The 20788-nt window shown below is 38.9% G+C and overlaps 1 protein-coding gene across 1 annotated transcript in view; it reads left to right on the forward strand.

The window, feature by feature from the left end:
* DNAH14 (dynein axonemal heavy chain 14) overlaps positions 1-20788 on the forward strand; it is a 317326-nt gene that overhangs the window by 24747 nt on the left and 271791 nt on the right. The window contains 4 exon segments of the mRNA XM_072733718.1: positions 4345-4490; positions 10153-10283; positions 13279-13431; positions 14508-14620. Coding sequence (XP_072589819.1) covers positions 4345-4490; positions 10153-10283; positions 13279-13431; positions 14508-14620 — 543 coding nt within the window.

Here is a 20788-nt window from a genome sequence, read left to right on the forward strand (position 1 = left end):
ATGTAGTAAAACATTTCATCTAAAAGCATCAGACTACACATCTCAAGTGTACGTAGGAAGGACATTCGCCAGGTTACATCATACAGCGGGTCACAAAACAAATCTTAATAAATTTAAGCAGATTGAAATGTCAAGCATCTTTTTTGCCACAGTGGTAAAAACAAAACAAACTAGAAATAAGTTCCAAAAAGAAAACTGGGGAAAAAAACAACAACAAAAAACTGGGAAATTCACAAACATGTGGACATTAAACAACATGCTACTAAACAAGGGCCAAAGAAATCAAAGGAGAAATAATACCCGAGACAAATAAATATGGAAATACAATCAGAGCATACCAAAACTTACAGGATACAGCAAACTAGAAGAGGGAAGTTCATAGCAGTGCAGGCCTACTTGGATAAATGAGAAAAATCTCAATTGAGGAAGTAGAAAACAAAGCCAAAGGTTAGTAAAAGGAAAAGAATAACAGATGAGAGCAGAAATAAATGAAATAGAGACTAAAAAGACAATAGAAAAGACGACACTAAAAGATGATTCTTTGAAAAGATAAACTTGACAGACCTTTAGCAAGAATCACATAAGCGCAAAAAGACTCAAATATATAAAACGAGAAAGAGGAGATGTTACAATGGATACCATGGGATCAGAGGCACTATAAACAATTATGTGCCAACAAATTGGATAACCCAGAATAAATGCACAAGTTCCTGGAAACCTACAACCTACCAAAACTGAATCATGAAGAAATAGAAAATGTGAACAGAACAGTCACTATTAAGAATTTGAATCGGTAATCCACAAACAGAAGTCCAAGACCAGTTGGCTTTACTGATGAATGCTAACAAACATTCAAAGAAGAATTAATACCTATCCTTCTCAGATTCTTCCAAAGGTAAGAACACTTCCAAACTCAGTTTACAAGGTCATTATTACCCCGATATCAAAATCAGACAAAGTTGCCATAGGAAAAGAAAATTACAGGCCAATATCCCTGAGGAACATGCAAAATTTCTCAACAAAATATTAGCAAACCAAATTCAACAATACATTAAAAGCATGAATCTCCTAGGAGAAAACATAGGTGGAAATGTCCTGGATGATTGGTCTTGGCAGTGATCTATTTTTGGGTTTCACACTAAAAGCAAAAGTAACAAGCAAATACAAACAACTGAGACTATATCAAACCAAAAATCTGCACAGGAAAACAGCAAAATGAAAAGACTATGAAATGAGAGAAAATATTTGCAAATTATGTATCTAATAAGGGTGTCATATCCAAAATATATATGAAGAACTCATACAACTCAATAGCCAAAAGAAACCCAAACTAATCCAACTAAAAACGGAGGACCTGAATAGACATTTTTTTCCAAAGACCTGCAGATGGCCAAGGTAATCATCAGGAGAATGTAAATCAAAACTGGAATGAGCTGTTTACCTCACACTTGTTAGAATGGCTATTATTGAAAGATAAGAGCTAGTGTTAGTAACAATGTGGAGAAAAGGGAACCCTTTGTGCTCTGTTGGTGGGAACATAAGTTGATGGAAGCCACTGTGGAAAATGGTATGGAGGTTCCTCAAGAAATTAGAACTACCATATGATCCAGTAATTGCTTTTCTTCATATTTATTTAAAAGAAATGAAAACTCTAACTCAGAAAGCTGTATTATATCCCCACATTCATTGCAATGTTACTTCCAAGACAGAAATAAACTGTCTCTTGATGAATGAATGGATAAAGAAGCTGTGATATGTATACACAATGGAATATTAGTCATAAGAAAATGAGATCTTGCCATTTGTGACAACATAGATGGCCCTTGGCAGCAGTTTACCAAGTGAAATAAGTCATTGAAAGACAAAGTATGACAATATAATCTCACAGGTGGAATCTAAAAAACCACCAAACTCATGGATAGAACAGGTGGTTCTAGAGGCAGCGGTTGGGAGTGGATAAAATGAGGGAAAGTGGTCAAATATATAAATTTTAGTTAAAAATGATGAGGACAGGACATACAACATGGTGATTGTTAATAATAGTGTGTTGTAAATTTCAAAGTTGCTAAGAGTAAATCTTAAAAGTTCTCATCACAAGGAAAAAATTGCAACTGTGTGATTAATGTTAGCTAGACTCATGATCATTTTGCAGTATGTACAAATAACAAATCCTGTGTTGTGCACCTGAAAGTAATGTTGTCAATTATATCTTTAAAAAAGAAAGATGTCAAAAGTAACAATACTGATAACGTTGTGAAGAAAGGTGAGATAGAACTCACCAACTAGAGGGAAGTGTGGTCTAGGAGCAGGTGAAACTTGATGGCAGCTCAAGCTCTATGGTGGAAGCTGGATACACAAAGGAAAAGAATGGTTAATGCTATAGGAATGAGAGGGGTGGGGTCCAAATGAAAGGCTGAAAGGATTGGTTTGGATGGGGAGAGAAACACCTCATTTATGAAGTCAGATAGGAAAGGAGGGTGCTGGGGTGGACTCGCCTGACTTAGCACAGGCATGTTGAAGGAATTCCCATCTGAAGACTTTATGTGCCTGGGGAAGTAGGCATGAGGGTCAGGTGAAGTAGAGAGATTGGAGGTGCAGGTTCGGGGGTTTGAAGTGCATGGAGACTGAGCTAGGTTGAAAAGCCAGAAGGGCAGGTGAGCCAGGCAAACAGGATTTCAGGTTAGTGTTCAGGGTCAGTTTGTGATTAATTAAAGTGGATTTCGGAAGTTACCAATCCACTCATTCTTGGGTATTTGTCTAACAGCGCTGGGCTGTGCAGACGTAGGCATACTGAGCACATAGAGTTGGGTTCTTCCAGGGCCACTGTTCTGCCATGGAGAGAAGATAAAAGAGTTGAGGGTATTGGCCAGAGTGTTGTTGAAAGACAATGTAATTTCTGTGGGATAAAGAAACATGAAAATAAACAGAAGGAGGATGGATAGTAATGGGGCCGTGAACTGGAGGTGCTGATGAGCTAATGAAAATTGGGAGTTCTGAGCAGGTTAGAAGGAGAGAGGCTGGTGCTGACAGGCTCTAGTGGGTAATCTCAGGAGTGGTTGGCTGAAGCCAGAGTAAGCCCTCCCTGAGCCAGGGCTCCAGAGCAGTTGAGTGGCCAGGCAGTTGGCAGAGAGGCCAACAAAGATGAAGAGTATGATGCCATGAAAAGCTTGAGCTTTGGGGGAGTAGGATTTTTTTTTTTAGGGCGAGTTGTAAGGATTTGGAAGTGGTGAGTAGGAGCAGGGAGGGAAACAAGCCCTATGGAGGCTTTTGGAGGCATTTGGAGTGCAGGCATGTCAACAGCCATTGTTTGGGAGGGCTGCACATTCCTGAGGTCTGGGAAGTCTCTGGGTTCCAATTAAGGCTTGGGAGTGAGTATGAGAAACTGTTGGAAGAGCCTTTAGGGAGAAAGGAATTTTTGCAAGGTTCTCTCTCAGACTTTCCATTGAAGCACACATTTCCTTGTGTGGTCTCCTGAACAAGACCTTTCTCTCACCCCTAGCCCTGTCAATGAAAAACTTTACCATTCATTCAACATTTGATTCCGTGGAGCAGGATGGGTGTGTGCTCTCTGATTATACAAATAGGATGTCTTCTTTCTCTCTCTCTCATCCTCTGTCTTGTCTCTCCTCTCATTTAGTTTTACTGGGTGAAGTAGAACTTTGCTGGCTATCTCACTTATACTCATTTTGTTTGTAATTCTGTGTCTCATCCCTACTCAATTGAAGCTCTGTGCTGTATACCACATAAATCTCTGTTAAATAAATGAAAAAGTGTAAAATTTATTAGCTTTTGAAAAACTGCATTTTCAGTAATTTCCCCATTCTTCTTCATGCTGAGAATCCACAAATCAGGTAAGTCAGGGAGGAATCTGAGAAACAGAAGAATCTTTTTTACATTTGTATCTAAGCATTTTTTGGCTTCAGTTAGCAAATTAGAGTTAACAAAAGGATTTTGTTATTTTTTTGCATGAGAATTCACATTTTAAAGACTTCTTGTAATGATATCTTGTAATGATAAAATTAACATTTATCTTTGTATGCACTTATTGTGTGCTGTAAACATTGATTAACTTAATCCTTGTAACACCCTATGAGGTTTTCACTGTAACAGATCTTGTTTCACAGGTGAGTAAAGAAAGGTAGATGGGTTACTTATGAAATAAATCACGGAACTGAGTGGTAAAGCTTCTAACTGCTTGGAATGAAGGCAGTCTAACTCTGAGCCCATGCTCTTCAAAACTGAAATTATTTCATGATCGACTGACTGAATGGCCTGGTGTGTAGAATTGCCCTGGTATTATTTATAGCTCTTGCTGGTTTCTCAGTTAATAATGCTTTTGTTTTCAGATTACTTTCAAAAAAGTAGAATTCAACAAGAATCTTCAAAACCAGTTTCTCATAAGAAGGAAGAGAAACCAAAGGGAAAAAAGGATCAAACACATGGTTGTCCAGAATTTAAGAAAAAAAGGCTTGTGTCATATGATAGAATAGGTACGTAGTATCACTGACGTAGATTGTTTAGAAGATACATTTTTTTCCTGATAATTTTGTGGTTTTATGTGTTTGAATAGAACACTGACTTTAGAAGAAACAATCTTACTGAATTTTATGTGTTTGGTTGCTTAAAGAACTGTTAGTTTTTTAAAAATCTTTTTGAAAACCTAAAATATCAATAGATTGAAAAATTGTACACTATAGTCTTAGAAACAATCTCTGAAGGTTACTGTTATAGAATTATAAATAAAGTTGTATGGCTTTGTTTTATCCTTTGAGTAAGATTTTGTGGTATCATTAAATTTAATTCTTTTGTGTCTTTGACATAAAGTTTAAATTCCCAAATAATTCATTTACACTGATTTTCCTCACTAATGTTTTCCAGTTTGTGCTTTCTCTGTACCTGAAATTCTTATTTGTTTTATTAAGTTTGACAGGAAAAGGAAAACTTTTCTAAGTTTCACCAATATACCATGGTCCAAGGCAGATTAGTCACAAAACTATTGACACCTAAACTTCCTCACTTAACCAGACTTCGTTTTTTAAAAAAGAAGTTCCTCACTATGATAAATGCCTCCCAGAGCACAAAACCACATGAGTGTGGTGGTTCATGCCTTGTCTACTCCCCTCCCTCCCGGTGAGTGATGCAAAATCTGTGAGTATGGTGGAGCATTGCTTCTAGGACTAGGTCAGTCTCTCTCACATTGTTGAGATGTAATAAGACCTCTAATCAGCTGACTTCTTGTTAATCAAAAGGAGATTTTCCTGGGCGAGCCTGCCCTAATCTGACGAACCTTTAAAAAAGACCAGAGCAGTAGTAGATGCCACACTGCTGCCTTTGAAGGGGTTGTGGAGAGGGGCCAACAGTAGTAGCTGGCCAGCCACTAGCTAGAAGATGGAGGCCTCATCATGCAGCCACAAGGAAATGAGTTCTGCCAACAACCTAGGGGAGCTAGGAGGCAGTTCTGTCCCTAGCTGTGTCTCCAGATGAGGGCATCATCCACTCACATGTTCATTTCAGCCCTGTGACATCCTGAGCACAGGACCTAGCTGAAATTTGCTAGACACCTGACCCATGTAACATGTAGTGTCTTAGCACCAGTTTGTGGTAGTTTGTTACATGGTAACAGGAAGCAAGTACAGAAGTAAAATGGTACAAGTTAGCTCAAGGTGCTCCCCCTTCTACTCCCTGTCCTCAGTTACAGGAGGTCCAGCTGATAGTCACATTGACATGAGTGACTGTCCTTTCCATGTATTGTCTACATTTATAGTTATTGTGGGAGTTTAAAAATGTGTCCATGTGTGTTTTGATACCCCATCCTTCAAAAGGTGGAGCCTTACTCCTTTCCCTTAAATGAAGGCCAGACTTAGTGACTCAGTTCTAACTAGTAATACAGTAGATATGATAGTCTACAATTCTACAGAGTAGAATGTGGCGGTGGAAATGATGGTGTGTCCTCCAAGACTAAGTCATAACAGGCATAGTAGTCCCTTCTACTACATGCTCTTCCAGCTTACTCTCTGAGGGACACCAGTGTCATGTGAGACATTTGCACAACCCTACAGAGAGGTCCATGTGGAGGAAAAGCTGAGATGACCTGTGTGCATAGCCATGTGCTGGAGCTGTCCAGGAGAGGGGTCCTCCAGCTCCAGGAAAGCCTTCAGAGGATTGATTGTAGCCCTAACCGACATTTTGATTGCAACCTCATGGAAAACTGAATTCCTAACCCATAGAAAGTGTGAGATAATACATATTTGTTTTAAATCTCTAAATTTTAGGATAGCTGCTTATACATCAATAGGTAACTAATACATCCATAAAACGTATGGCATTATTTTGTGTATGCAGAAGCACACACCACAGTATTGACCAGATACAGAAGAATACATAAAGTAAACACTAGAAAGAATTGATCTCTAATCTTAGAAATCAGGTCAGTGGTTACTTTTGTGGGAATGGGATGAACTGGGCAGGGTTTCGAGGCAGACTTCAGGAGTGCTAGTGTTGCTTTTTTTCTTGATTGGTGTGCTGGTTCGAGGGTATATTAATGTCTGAAAGTACATTAGGCTGTATGCCTATGAATGATATCTGTACTTTTTTGTATGTATATTATACTTCAGTGAAAGTTTTGAAATATGCACATATGTGATGTTTTGCACAATAAAACATCTGTGTCCTTTTGTAACCTGTCCTTTTCAGGTTGTTCATGTTGATGTATGCTTTTGGAATATACTCTCTCTTCCTTTGAAGATGACTTTTTGTCTAAAATGTCCTCTTTTCTCTTTTTGCTCCTCTCAAGCCTTATGTTAAGATCCATTTTTATGAGACTTCTATAAAGCTTTCAGTAAGGTCCCTAGTCTGTGGTGATCCTTCTCCTTGGAATTAACACAATATTTACTAGTAGTATTACTCATTTGACAATTTTTATATATTATCTTTCATTATGAGGACATTCACATGGTGGAATAGTATCATCACTTAAATATTTTAAACTCCAAAGCAACAGAAGTTCTGTTTTAAACTTTTTTGAGAGAGAGAGTGGGGGGAGGAAGCAGAGGGAGGGAGAAAGAACCCCAAGCAGACTCCCCACTGACAGTGGAACCCAACGTGGGCTTGATCTCACAATCCTGAAATCGTGACCTGAGCCAAAATCACTACTCAAAACCCTTAACCGACTGAGCCACCGAGGTGCCCCTGCTTTAAACTTCTTAAAATAAAGGTTTTATTTTCATCCTAAAGATATGTAATTTTACCCTTAAGTGCTGGAACTCTTCATTAACTATTGTCTTCACTGTTTCTCCTGCTGAAGATTCTGTCCTGTGATACTGCTTGTTCAAGGCTATACAATTAGAAGGTGAGGGAACTGGAAGTTCAGCCCATTGCTTGCTGATGAGGTTTTATTGCGTCTATAACAAGATATTGTGGGGTGCCTGGGGGGCTCAGTCAGTTGGGCTGTTGCCTTGGGCTCAGGTCATGATCTCAGGGTCCTGGGATCAAGCTCCATGTCAGGCTCTACATAGACACAATAAATTTAGTCTTTTTTTTTTTTTTTTTAAGATTTTATTTATTCATGAGAGCCAGAGAGCCAGAGACATAGGCAGAGGGAGAAGCAGGCTCCATGCAGGAAGCCCAATGTTGGACTCGATCCCAGAACTCCAGGATCATGCCCTGAGCCAAAGGCAGATGCCCACCTGCTGAGCCACCCAGGTGCCCTGAAAAATTTAGTCTTTATGCTGCTCACTCTCCCTTTTTTTCTTTTCATGGTTTTTCTTTGGAAGGCTTTCTCTTGAAAGTTGGAATTTCCTGACCTTAGTTCTGGTACCTGTTTTCTTGACTCACTGTGAAAGTGCAATACAGGCTAGTCTCCTCATATTTCTGATATAAAGAATTGCTTTTTTGGATCATACCATGCACCCAGCATGGAAGGATAGTGCCACACCTTGCCATGTTAGGTGTATAATATATTGTCTGTTGTTAGTAAATACCTATGATATTCTGCATTAATCTGGCTTTTTAGAAAAATTTTCCCCCAGCATTTTGGAGGATATATATTTTCCTTAAATTTACTACTTATTCTGAAGAATTGTTATTTTAAAATTGTCCTAAATTGCTTCCATTCTCCAGTGGTCTCTATCATTAAATCTGCCAGATTGCCATCAAGAATGGATGTGTTAATTTATGCTTTTGCAGAATTGCATGAGAGGAATACCCTGGTCAGCAGTTGCTGTTGCCTAACTTAATTTTTTGTAAGTCTGATGAGTGAGAATGACTTTTTCATTGTAATTTTAATTTATGATTTCCTGATTACTAATGGGGTTGAAAATTTTTTGGTGTGTTTACTGGCCATTTGTCTTTCCATATAAGTTGTTCATCTTTCTATCAAAACGTTTATTTTTTATTGATTGGAAGAACTCTTTAAATATTTGGTATATTAATCTGTAGCTTCTTACATAGGTTATAAACATTTTATTCTAACTTGACAATTATGCTTTAGCTTTATTTATGGTGGCTTTTCATCTGTATGAATTGCTAAGTTTAAATAAGCCAAATTTATTATTATTATTATTTTTTAACATGCTTTGATTCTTTTTCAGGAATATATTCTGTGTTTTCTTCTAATACTTCTATAATTTCCTTTTCCACACCTACTGCCATAATCCATCTATAATTTACGCTTGCCTAAAATAGCGTAGTTTCCCAAATGGCTAACCACTTTGCCGTTATGATTCATAACAGTTAATGATTGCTCTATTTATTTGAAATGCCTTTTTTCACTTACTAGATTCTCTTTTGTAAATGGTCCTATCTCTGGACTCTAATCGGTTCTACCGATCTGTTTTCCTATGTCATAACCTCGCTACTTTGATTTCCACAGGTACGTGCTGTTCTGTCCTAGTCTGCATGGCTTACCTGTCAGCTGGACATAAGCAGTTTGTACTGTCCCTAAGCATCAGTACTTTGCCTTCTCTCTTCCACACCTATTATTAACTGGCCTTTTTTTTCAGTTAAATATATTAAAGTTCTTTCTGTGTTTAAGCAACTGATAGGGTCTAGACTAGGGTGAGACAGGTAAGGCACAAAGTTAAAAGAGGAATTTACTCTTAGGGCTGTATGGGATTGTATCCTGGTCCTGACACCATTTTACACAACAGTTCCAGGCTCATTAGTCCTGAGTTTCTAAGAAGTTGTTTTGATCAGTTGATGTTTGTGATTTCCGAAGAACCAGAATTCTTGAACAACTTCACAGCATTGCTGGTTTTGCCAACATGGTTTCTGGGTTGCTTCTCTTCCCATGATTAGTTTTATCAAGAAAACCAGAAGGGCTAAGGGGACGAGCTGTAGAGCATGGTGAATAAAAGCCAAGAAAAGAGAGTGTTTCAAGAAGGAGAGAATCATTAGCTGCTAAGAGGTCAAGAAAGAAAAGACTGAGGGGCAACTGGGTGGCTCAGTCAGTTGAGTGTCCAGCTTTTGATCTCAGTTCAGGCCTTGATCTCAGGGTTGTGAGTTCAAGCCCTGCATTGGACTCCACGCTGGGTGTGGAGCCTACTTTAGGAAGGAAGAGAGAAGGGGCAGGGGGAAGAGGGGAGGAAGGGAGGAGGGAAGGAAGTCTATTGCATGAGAATCTTTAGGAAGAATATTCCCGCCTTTCCTCGTCATTGCTTCTTTCCTGGTCCTGCTGTTTCCACCCCATTTGGCTTCTGTTTGAGTGTCGTCTTGTGCCAACTATCTGTGCAATTGTGAAATTAGGTCTTTTGTAATATATATATATTTTAAATATTTATTCATGAGAGACACAGAGAGAGGCAGAGACACAGGCAGAAGGAGAAGCAGGCTCCCTCTGGGGAGCCTGATGCGGACTCCATCACAGGACCCCAGAATCATGCCCAGAGCTGAAGGCAGACGCTCAACCACTGAGCCACCCCCGCGTCCCTGTAATATCTTTTTTAAATGGAAAAATAATATTCCTTTCTCCAGCTTCTATTAAAATTAAATTTTAAGCTATATTTTCTCTTCCAATTATATAGTCTTTGTATGAACATTAAGTTTCCATTTAAATTTTTTCTCTATGTAGAAATATTTGGAATATTATACATTATTAAGTGATGCTCATACTCACACTTATATTAGATATATATTTTTTTTAATGTTCCAAACCAGAACCAGAGGATGATGATGTGACAAGACATATTATTAGACTAAGAGAAAAGTTTGGTTGGCAGACAATGTTACCACAGCACTATTTGGAGTACAGAAGCTTCAAAATTGCAATTCAGAAGATTATTCTAAAGGTACGTCTATTAAGAGTTAACATTTAAAACTGTATCCTAATTTCTTTTACTTCACAATATATTACATCAAAATTAGACATTATTACAGTAATATCAAATTATAATCATTGTTTCATAGTAAATGCTTATGAAAGTGTTGAGTGTCATTTCACTTCTCTTATTTCAAGAATGGAGAACAGATAAGATATATATGCCTGAAATTTGAATCTACTCTTATATTCCTGTTTATCAAATTTTTTTGTTATATGAAAAGAAATTCTAATGTACTTCTATAACTGTATCTTCACTCTTACTGCCTGGTACCTGATTTTCTGTCTCAGTATCTTTGTATTTCCTTCTTCTTTCCTCTTTGGAGAAGTTTTTAATCTTGTGCAGGGTCACATGACTAGAGGGTACAAGCAGTGAGAAGAGGTAAGATCTGCCTCCTCTGCTCTTCATTACAGGAGATGGAAGATTGGGCAGGATCATCTAGTCCTACTTTTAGACCCAAGATTCTCAAAGGGCAATCCCCAGGCAATGAGCATCACCGTCACCTTGGAGCTCCTTAGCCACACATATGCTCATCTGCACCCCAGCCCTTCTGAATTAGAGACTCTGGGGGTGGAACCCAGTGACCTGTACTTTATGACACTCTCCAGGTGATTCTCATGTACAATTGAGAACTGTTGTTCTAGACCAGGGGCCGGGTTAACTTTTTCTGAAAAGTGCCAGATAATAAATATTTTAGGCATATTGCAGGCTATCTGATCTCTGTTGTAAATTACTCAGCTCTGTCATGGTAGTACAAAAACAATAACAGTATATAAACACATGGGTGTGGCTGTGTTCCAGTGAAACCATATTTACAGAAGTAGGCACCTAGTCCTGGCCATAATTTGCTGATCCCTGCTCTAGACTGTTACTATGAGGATAAATGGTCTTTGTATCATTGTTAGAGGCAGCATTAATGTGAAGCAAAGTACCATGCATTATAGAGTCAGAGTTGCCCAGTTTTGAATCTGTATTTCTATGCTCACTGTATGATTTTGGGCAAGTTCCTGACCTCTCTGAGCTTTAGCTTCTTTGACTTTGAAAGAAAGTCTAGTCTTTCTAGACTAGAGAGCTGTGAAAAAGGAATTAATTAATTAATTAATTAATGAGGAATGAATGTGGCATGGTATCTGGCATATAGTGGGCATGGTGGTTTAGAAAACACATAGGTATACATGGGCTTGATATCCTTGGACTCACTAATAAGGTATGTTTCATTTGTAAAGGAAGGGTTGAGAATATGAAAAAAAATACATGTTTTTAAATGGAAAACAACTTAATTGAAACATACTATGCTTCTAATAAGTGGATGATATAATTACATACATGACCCACTTGGATAATTGTGTCTAGTATCCTCAACTTTCTGGAACATAATTAGAACGAAAATGATTCCAGTGGCCACATAACCAGACCACTGTACTATACAAATCATCACCCAGAGCTTATTTATTTTATTTTAGTTACAGGTTTTAAACTTGCTTCATAAGGTTTCTGGGGGCATATCATACCAGAGGTTAGAACAAGACAGAGAGGGGTGCTTGGGCTGTACAGTCAATTGAATGTCCAATTCTTTTTGGCTTAGATCGTGATCTCAGGGTCGTGATATTAAGCCCTGCATTGAACTCCATGCTCACTGCAGAGTCAGCTTGAGATTCTCTCCCTCTCCCCCGCCTCTCAAATAAATAAATCGTTAAACAACAACAACAACAACAACAAACAAGACAGTGAACACCTGGGATGAGTAAAGACAAACAGTAACAATATTTTAAGGAGGACAAAAACTTTTTTAGAAGAAAAACTGGATCTGAAACTTTAAGTGCCAGTAATTAGAAAGTCCCAAAGCTAAAAGAAATAAATTTCACTTAAAATTTTTTCTTAATATGAAGTGGCTGATATCTCAATAATGCCAGGTAAATAAGAAAGAGGCATTATAGTATATTGCACTGTCGGGCAGCCCCTTTAGCGCAGTGGTTTAGTGCCGCCTGCAGCCTGGGGTGTGATCGTGGAGGCCCGGGTTCGAGTTCCGTCTCGGGCTCTCTGTGTGGAGCCTGCTTCTCCCTCTGCCTGTGTCTCTGCCTCTCTCCCTCTCTCTTTCTCTCTCTTTCTCTGTGTGTCTCTATGAATAAATAAATACAAATCTTAAAAAAAAAAGTATATGCACTGTCTCAGAACATGGATTTAGTCAGACTTGTATTCACATCTCAACTTACCCCTTCCTGTCTTTGTGACTTTTCCCAAATTTCCTAATTTCTCAAAATACTAATTTCTGCATCTGTTTTATGAGCTTAAAATAAGATCATCCCTGTATCCCTGTGGGTAATTTAAAAGGTTAAATTCACAGGGTTAAATTCCTGTGGTTATACCATGTATGAAACATTTATTATTTATTAAATATTTACTATTTACTTCACAAATATTAGTTATTATTATAATACTAAGCCACCATCATTATCAAACTAAAAGATTAACATGCTCAAAAGGTGGGGCACCTGAGTAGCTCAGTGGGTGAAGCATCTGCCTTCTGCTCTGGTCACGATCCCAGGGTCCTGGGATTGAGCCTACAGGGAGCCTGTTTCTCCCTCTGCCCCTACCCACTGCTTGTGCTCTCTCTTTCTCTCAAATAAAATCTTTAAAAAAAATAGCATGCTCAAAAGGCTTCTGGTGTTGGCAAATTTACTGAAAGTGGGGCATGTGTGTTAAAGGTATGTTGCCAGTTCTTCATGTGAATAAGCATGCATTGGGAAGCACATAGATGAATTTCTCACCACATTATGAGAGTGAAAATTACATATTATGTCTTTTATAAGATTGATCTTGTTGAACTTTGGACACAATTTGATGTCAGCTTTCCTCAGTGATATTACTCTTAATTTTAATCTCAAATTGTTTAAATTTACTGAGGAATCTGTTCAGTCATTTTATTACTTAATTTGATCAAGTTAATTTTTTTTTTTAACCTCAGGAACCTTTAAAAGATGATGGAGAATTTATATATTGCCTTCCTCGGAAAAATAGTCAAGTTCTCTATAATCCATATGATCTTCAGGTGGTCTCTGCCCACAGAGCTAGACATTGCAAAGAATTTTGGGTTGTTACTGCATCATTTATCTCAAAGGTAATATAGAGTGGGTGTTTTCCACTAATGAATAAATATTATCCAATTTAGAATATCTTTGTGTATATCAGATAAACCTGGTCATTTGAGAGACAGTTTGTTTTTAAGATACTCTTTGGGAGAAAATTATTTAATAGCAAGTTTTTTTTTCTTTTTTATAGAGATACAGGTTTAAGGATTCAATTAATGTCAAATACTTTATTAAGTGTAGTTTTTTAAAAAGGAAACTCAACTATAGGGACTTGCTGACAAAATAGGAATTATAATAGTAAAAGAAAAAAATGTTTCTCGGGCTTGTCAGAAACTTCATTGCCAGTTGTAGAAACCCCCCATTACATTCTTGCATAGCACTTTCATACTTCTCACAAGTTGTAATTATACAGTTACTTGTTTTGATCATTTTCTTAGTGTCTGCTTCCCCCTACTCTCCCAACCTCCCAACTACACTATACTGTAAGCATGTGAGGGTAGGGCCACGTCTGAATGAAGCAGATCTGTAGGTGCAGGTGTAGGGATATATCCCTGATGTGTATTATCAACTGAAAATGGGAGGAACAGCTTGTATATAAACAAAAATACACAAATACGTATGTGCTGATACAGAGGTACTTTTATTGCCAGAAGAAATTTAAGGAAATGTTAACATTCAGTTGGGGAAGAGGGACTCTGAGGAAGGGAATTCCTTAGGAAAGGCCTGTGGTTCTTGAATGTCAAAATAGGGCATCTACATCCTTGTGGTTAAAATTGAGTTCATACATATGACTTTCATAGAAAATGTGGAAATTATGAGACTGAAAAAATGAACATATATTTGTGAAAAGCATCTCAGGGTGAGGAAGAAGCTTCTCTTATTCTTTATTGGAGCATGAGAAATAGAATTAGAAAAATGGCAAGTATAGAAGTAGTGTGGGAAGGGAAGTCAAGTTTGGGTATAGATGAAGCGGTGGAGGTATTATATAGAGAACAACCTTAATTATAAAAGCAAGTAGTTATGAGGCAAACATAGGCTTTTTTATTTCTTTAAAATAGTGCATATTTTTTAAAGAAAGTCATGGTTTTGTGCTTTATATTTGCAGGTTACTAAAATAGGTGATGTAGAAGAAATAGAACTCATACCTACCTTGGAATGGCTTTTAGAAAGAACATGTTACTCTTTATTACAGCAATTCAGGATATTTTCCAATTTTCGGTGAGATGAAAAAAACCCCAATTATTTGTAGTATGGCCCTATTGAAAAAGCAACTGCCTGGTTGATATGGGTGTTCTACTACATAATTCTATCTTTATGGGGAATATTAGAGGAAATGGGATATTCCATAAAAGTATTTTAGACAAGTTGGAGGTGTAGGGAGATCCTGACTTCACCACCTCTCAGGCACAACAATCCTACAGTTCTATGTGGAATAATTTCCTTTGGAAAAGTTCTGGAAACTAGATGGAGAGTAACTCCACCACAAAAATTAAAGGCAAGATGAAGACAGGAGAGACAGAGATGCAATTTCACCAAAAAACCCACCCCCCAGTGTGGTAACCCATGAACAGGAGGGAGCTAAAAATGTGGAAACTTTACCTGAGGAGTAGGGAATGTTTCCCTCATCAGGCACCCCAATCCTTGGGTTCTGCACCAAAGAGATGAGCCACCAAAATGTAAAAACAGTGGAGACTGGTCCAGAAAAACCATAGAACTTAGGGAATGGAGAACCTGCTCATAAAGGGTTTGCATACACACTCAACTCACCCTGGGACCCAGAACAAAAGTTGCACCTTAAAAAACATCTAGGCCACATGTAAAGGAGACCCACTTACTATTCTTAAAGTGAATGTCAGAAAGGCAGGAACCTTTTGGGACATTTTTAAGGAGAAAAGTGCTGGAAGGTACCATTTTTACAATCCCATTCTACTGTGCTAATGCCAGTGTTGGCAGGCACTGATTTGGCAATCTTCGTGTAACCTGGGCACACGCCAACCCCCCATACCACAGGTCCACCATAGCCAACTGGGCAAGTATCCCATCCATCGTTAGCCATAGCTGCATCCCTACTGGCCATGTGAGTGCCATGCCCCTGCAGTGCCACAGACATGGTCTTGCCACAGCCAGTGGTGTGCCACAGTGCCACCCTTGCCACAGTTGGGACTCCCCTTGAGCACCTAGCACCGGTGGTCAGGGGTAATTGTGCATCTCAGCCTCACAGGTCACCTACATAAGGCCACTTCTTCAAGTTTGGGAGAGGTAGCTGTTTCACCTAATACATAGGGAAAAAACAAAATCAGGCAAAATGACAAAGGAATATCTTCAAATGAGAGAACAAAACAAAAACCTCGGAAAAAGACATTAATGAAGTGGGAATAAGTAAATTGCCTAATAAAGAGCTCAAAGTAATGGTCATAAAGATACTTACTGAACTTTGGAGAAGAATGGATGGGCACAGTGAGAACTGCAGCCAAGAGAGAAAATACAAGAAAGTACAAAATGGAAGTCACAGAGCTGAAGTAGAATAAATTAACTGAGAAATACGCTAAGGGGATTTAATAGCAGACTGCAGGAATCAGAAGAGTGGGTTAGACAGTAAGCTAGAGGACAAAGTGATGGAACTCAGAGCAGCAAAAAGAAGACGTTTTTAAAAAGTGAAGATAACATAAGTGACCTTTGGGGCAGTTTTGAGTGGAATCACATTCTCATTATAGGAGTTCTAGAAGAAGAGGGGGAAGAAGGGGCAGAAAAACATATTTGAAGAAATAATGGCTGAAAATTTCCTTAATTTGGGGAAAGTAGCAGACATCATGTCCAGGAAGCCCAGAGAGTTCCATGTAAGAAAAACCCAAAAGAGACCAAAATATAGCATAATTAAAATGTTAAATGTTGGAGATAGAGAATTTTAAAAGCAGTGAGGGAGAAACAGCTTACTATATACAAGATATATCCGTATGGCTATCAACAAATTTTTCAGCAGAAACTTTGCAAGGCAAAAGGGAGCAGCAGAAAATATTCAAAGTATTAAATGAAAAAAAAAATGCAACCAAGAATACTCTGCCCAGCAAGATTATAATTCAGAATTGAAGGTGAGATAGTTTTCACATAGCAAAAGCTAAAGGACTTCATTACCACTAAACCAGCCTTATAAGAAATATAAAGAGACATCTTTAAGCTGTAAATAAATGGCACTAATTAATGACTAGAAAACATATGAAAGTGAAAATTTGACTGGAAAAGGTAAATGTATGGTGAAGGTAATGAATTAATCATTTATACACTAATACAAAGGTCAAAGACCAATGTAGTAAAAACAACTAAAACCACAATTATTAGTTAAGGAATATATAAAAAGTTGTAAAATGTGATATCAGAAACCTAAAACAACAAAACAAAAAACAAAACAAAAAACCTAAAACATAGGAGAAAGGGATAAAAATGTAGAGTTTTGGAATGTATTCAAATTTAAGTTGCTATGAACTTAAAATACACCTTTATATACATAGGATATTATATATGAACCTCATGATAACCATAAAACAAAAACTTACAGTGAATACATAAGATGAATGAGAAAGGAATCTAAACATTAAAGAAAGTTATAAGGTGTCAAGGGAAGAGAGAAAGAATAAAGGAACAGAAAAAAAATATAAAAACGATTCACAAAAGGGCAATAAGTACATACCTATCAAAAATTAAATGTAAATAGACTAAATTCTCCAATCAAAAGGTAGAGTAACTGAATGGACTTTAAAAAAAAAAAAAAGACTCCTGCAAATGCTGCCATCGAGAGACTCACTTCAGAAGTAAAGGCATGCTTCTAAAAGTGAAAGTATAGAAAAAGATATTTTATGCAAACAAATGAAAAGGCTGTTGTAGCTATATTCATACAAAATTAACTTAAAGACTTATAGAAAACAAAGTAGGGCATTACATAGTGATAAAGGAGTCAGTCCGGTAAGGGGATATAATATTTATAAATTATATGCGCCCAACATAGCACCAAATGTATAAAGGATATATCAGCAGACCTAAAAGAAGAAGGAGACAGTGATACAATAATAGGAGGAGACTTTAATTAAACACCCAACCCATGTCAATTATTAGATCACCCATGCAGGAAATCAATAAGGAAACATTGGCCTTAAATGACACATTAGACTAGATGGATAATAGATTATACAGAACATTACATTCAAAAGCAGCAGAATACATTTCTCCTCACATGCACATGGTACTCTTTCCAGGATAAATAACGTTTGGCCACAAAAAAGTCTCAATAAATTTATAACGATTGAAATAATATAAAGCATCTTTTTCAACCACGATAGTATGAAACTAGAAATCAGTTATAAGAAGAAAACTGGGAAAACCATAAAAACAAGGAGCTTAAGCAACATGCTATTGAACAACAAAGAGGTCATTGAAGAAAGCAAAGGAGAAATAAACCTAGAGACAAATGAAAGCAAATGTGACATCAAAAATCTATAGGATATAGCAAAAGCCATTACACGAGGGAAGTTCCTAACAATACAGACCTACCTTAAGAAACAAGAAAATTCCAAACAGCCTAACTTTAACCCAAAGGAACTGGAAAAGAAGAAATGAGTGAAACCTGGAGTTAGTAAAAAGAAGGAAATAATAAAGATCAGAATGGAAATAAGTAAAATAGAGACAAAAAAACAATGGAAAGGATCAGTGAAAACAAGAGCTGGTTCTGTGAAAAGACAAAATTGACAAACCTTTAGCCAGACTAACCAAGAAAAAAAGAGAGAGGGCTCAAAATCAGAATGGAAGAAGTTACAGCTAATACTGTAGAAATAAGAAGAATCATGACAGTTGCTATAATTATGCATAAGCAAACTGAACAACCTATAAGAAATGGATAAATTCCTAGAAACATACAACCTACCAAGACAATCATGAAGAAATAGAAAATATAAATAGACCAATGACTAGTAATGAGATTGAATCAGTAATCCAAAACTTCCCAAGAGTCCATGACTGTTGGTTTCATTGGTGAATTCTACTAAACATTCAAAGAGTAGTTAATACCTATTATTCTCAAACTCTTCCAAAAAAAAAAAAAAAAAAAAAGAAAGAAAGAAAAGAAAAGAAAAAAGAAACCAAAAAAATGGAAGAGGAAGGAATGTTTCCAAAGTCATTTCATGTGGCCAGCATTACGCCAATACAAAAACCAGAGGACACCACACAAATAACATTGCGGGCCAATTTCCCTAATGAACATACAAAAATGCTCAACAAAATACTAGCAAATCAAATTAGAAAATGGGTCATAAACCATGGTCAAATGGCATTTATTTCAGGGATGGCAGGATGGTCCACCATCTGCAAAATAATGTGATACATTGTGATACACCACATTAAAAAAAAATCATATGGGGGGGAGGGGCAAGATGGCGGCAGAGTAGGGTCTCCAAGTCACCTGTCCTCAACAAATTACCTAGAAAACCATCCAATCATCCTGAAAATCTACGAATTCGGCCTGAGATTTAAAGAGAGACCAGCTGGAACGCTGCAGTGAGAAGAGTTGCGCTTCTATCAAGGTAGGAAGACGGGGAAAGAGAAATAAAGAGACAAAAGGCCTCCGAGGGGGAGGGGCCCCAGAGGAGCCGGGCTGAGGCCGGGGCGAGTGTCCCCAGGACAGGAGAGCCCCGTCCCGGAGGAGCAGGAGCTGCACCAATCTTGCCGGGGGAAAGGCCTCCCGGGGAATTGGAGCAGGATCCCCAGGAGGGCGGGGATGCCCTCGGGCTCCCGGGGACACTAACAGGCACCTGCGCCCCCGGGAGAGTGCGCCGAGCTCCCTAAGGGCTGCAGCGCTCGGCGGGGCCCGGAGCAGCTCGGAGGGGCTCGGGCGGCGGCTCCGCGGAGGGGGCTGCGGGGCTCCGGGAACAGCTCAGCGGCGGCGGCTCGGGCGGAGGAAGAAGCTCCGCGGAGGGGGCGGCGCGGCTCCGGGAACAGCTCGGAGGGGCTCGGGCGGCGGCTCCGCGGAGGGGGCTGCGGGGCGGGAGCGCGAATCCAACAGCGCAGGCCCCGGAGCACAGGGCGCCGGGACACAGCCCAGGATCCGGCCTCCCCCGGGACAGGCAGAGGCCGGGAGGGCCCAGGACAGCAAGGACGCTCCTGCCTGGAACTGAGCAGATCAGCGGCCCCGCCCGGGAGCCCCCAGGCCCTGCAGACGGAGAGCCCCGGAGCTACTGCGGGGGCTGACTCTAGGGTCCCAGAGCTGCCCCCGCCACTGTGGCTTCCTCCCGGGGCCTCAAGGGGTGAACAACCCCACTGAGCCCTGCACCAGGCAGATGCAGAGCAGCTCCCCCAAGTGCTAACACCTGAGAATCAGCACAGCAGGCCCCTCCCCCAGAAGACCAGCGACTCGGACCAGTTCCAAGGGAAGTCAAGGGACTTAAAGTATACAGAATCGGAAGAGACTCCCCCGTGTTTTTTGTTTTTGTTTTCTTTGTTTTTGTTTTGTTTTTGTTTTTTTTTTTGTTTTTTTTTTGGTTTTGTTTTCTGCTTTTTTTTTCTTTCTTCTTGATTTCTGATTGCTTCCCCCACCCCACCCCACCCCCCCTTTTTTTTCTTTTTTCTCCTTTCTTTCTTTTTCTTTCTTTTTCTTCTTTTTCCCCCTTTTTTTCTTCTTTCTCTTTTTTCTTTTTCTCTTTTCTTTCCTTCTCTCTCTTTTTCTCCTTTTCCCAGTACAACTTGTTTTTGGCCACTCTGCACTGAGCAAAATGACTAGAAGGAAAACCTCACCTCAAAAAAAAAAATCAGAAACAGCCCTCTCTCCCACAGAGTTACAAAATATGGATTACAATTCAATGTCAGAAAGCCAATTCAGAAGCACTATTTTACAGCTACTGGTGGCTCTAGAAAAAACCATAAAGGACTCAAGAGACTTCATGACTGCAGAATTTAGATCCAATCAGGCAGAAATTAAAAATCAATTAAATGAGATGCAATCCAAGCTAGAAGTCCTAATGACAAGGCTTGACGAGGTGGAAGAACGAGTGAGTGACATAGAAGACAAGTTGATGGCAAAGAGGGAAACTGAGGAAAAAAGAGACGAGCAATTAAAAGATCATGAGGATAGATTAAGGGAAATAAATGACAGCCTGAGGAAGAAAAACCTACGTTTAATTGGGGTTCCTGAGGGCGCCGAAAGGGACAGAGGGCCAGAATATGTATTTGAACAAATCCTAGCTGAAAACTTTCCTAATCTGGGAAGGGAAACAGGCATTCAGATCCAGGAAATAGAGAGATCCCCCCCTAAAATCAACAAAAACCGTTCAACACCTCGACATTTAATAGTGAAGCTTGCAAATTCCAAAGATAAGGAGAAGATCCTTAAAGCAGCAAGAGAAAAAA

The sequence above is a fragment of the Vulpes vulpes genome, chromosome 13, assembly GCF_048418805.1.
Source record: "Vulpes vulpes isolate BD-2025 chromosome 13, VulVul3, whole genome shotgun sequence".
Classification (NCBI taxonomy): domain Eukaryota; kingdom Metazoa; phylum Chordata; class Mammalia; order Carnivora; family Canidae; genus Vulpes; species Vulpes vulpes.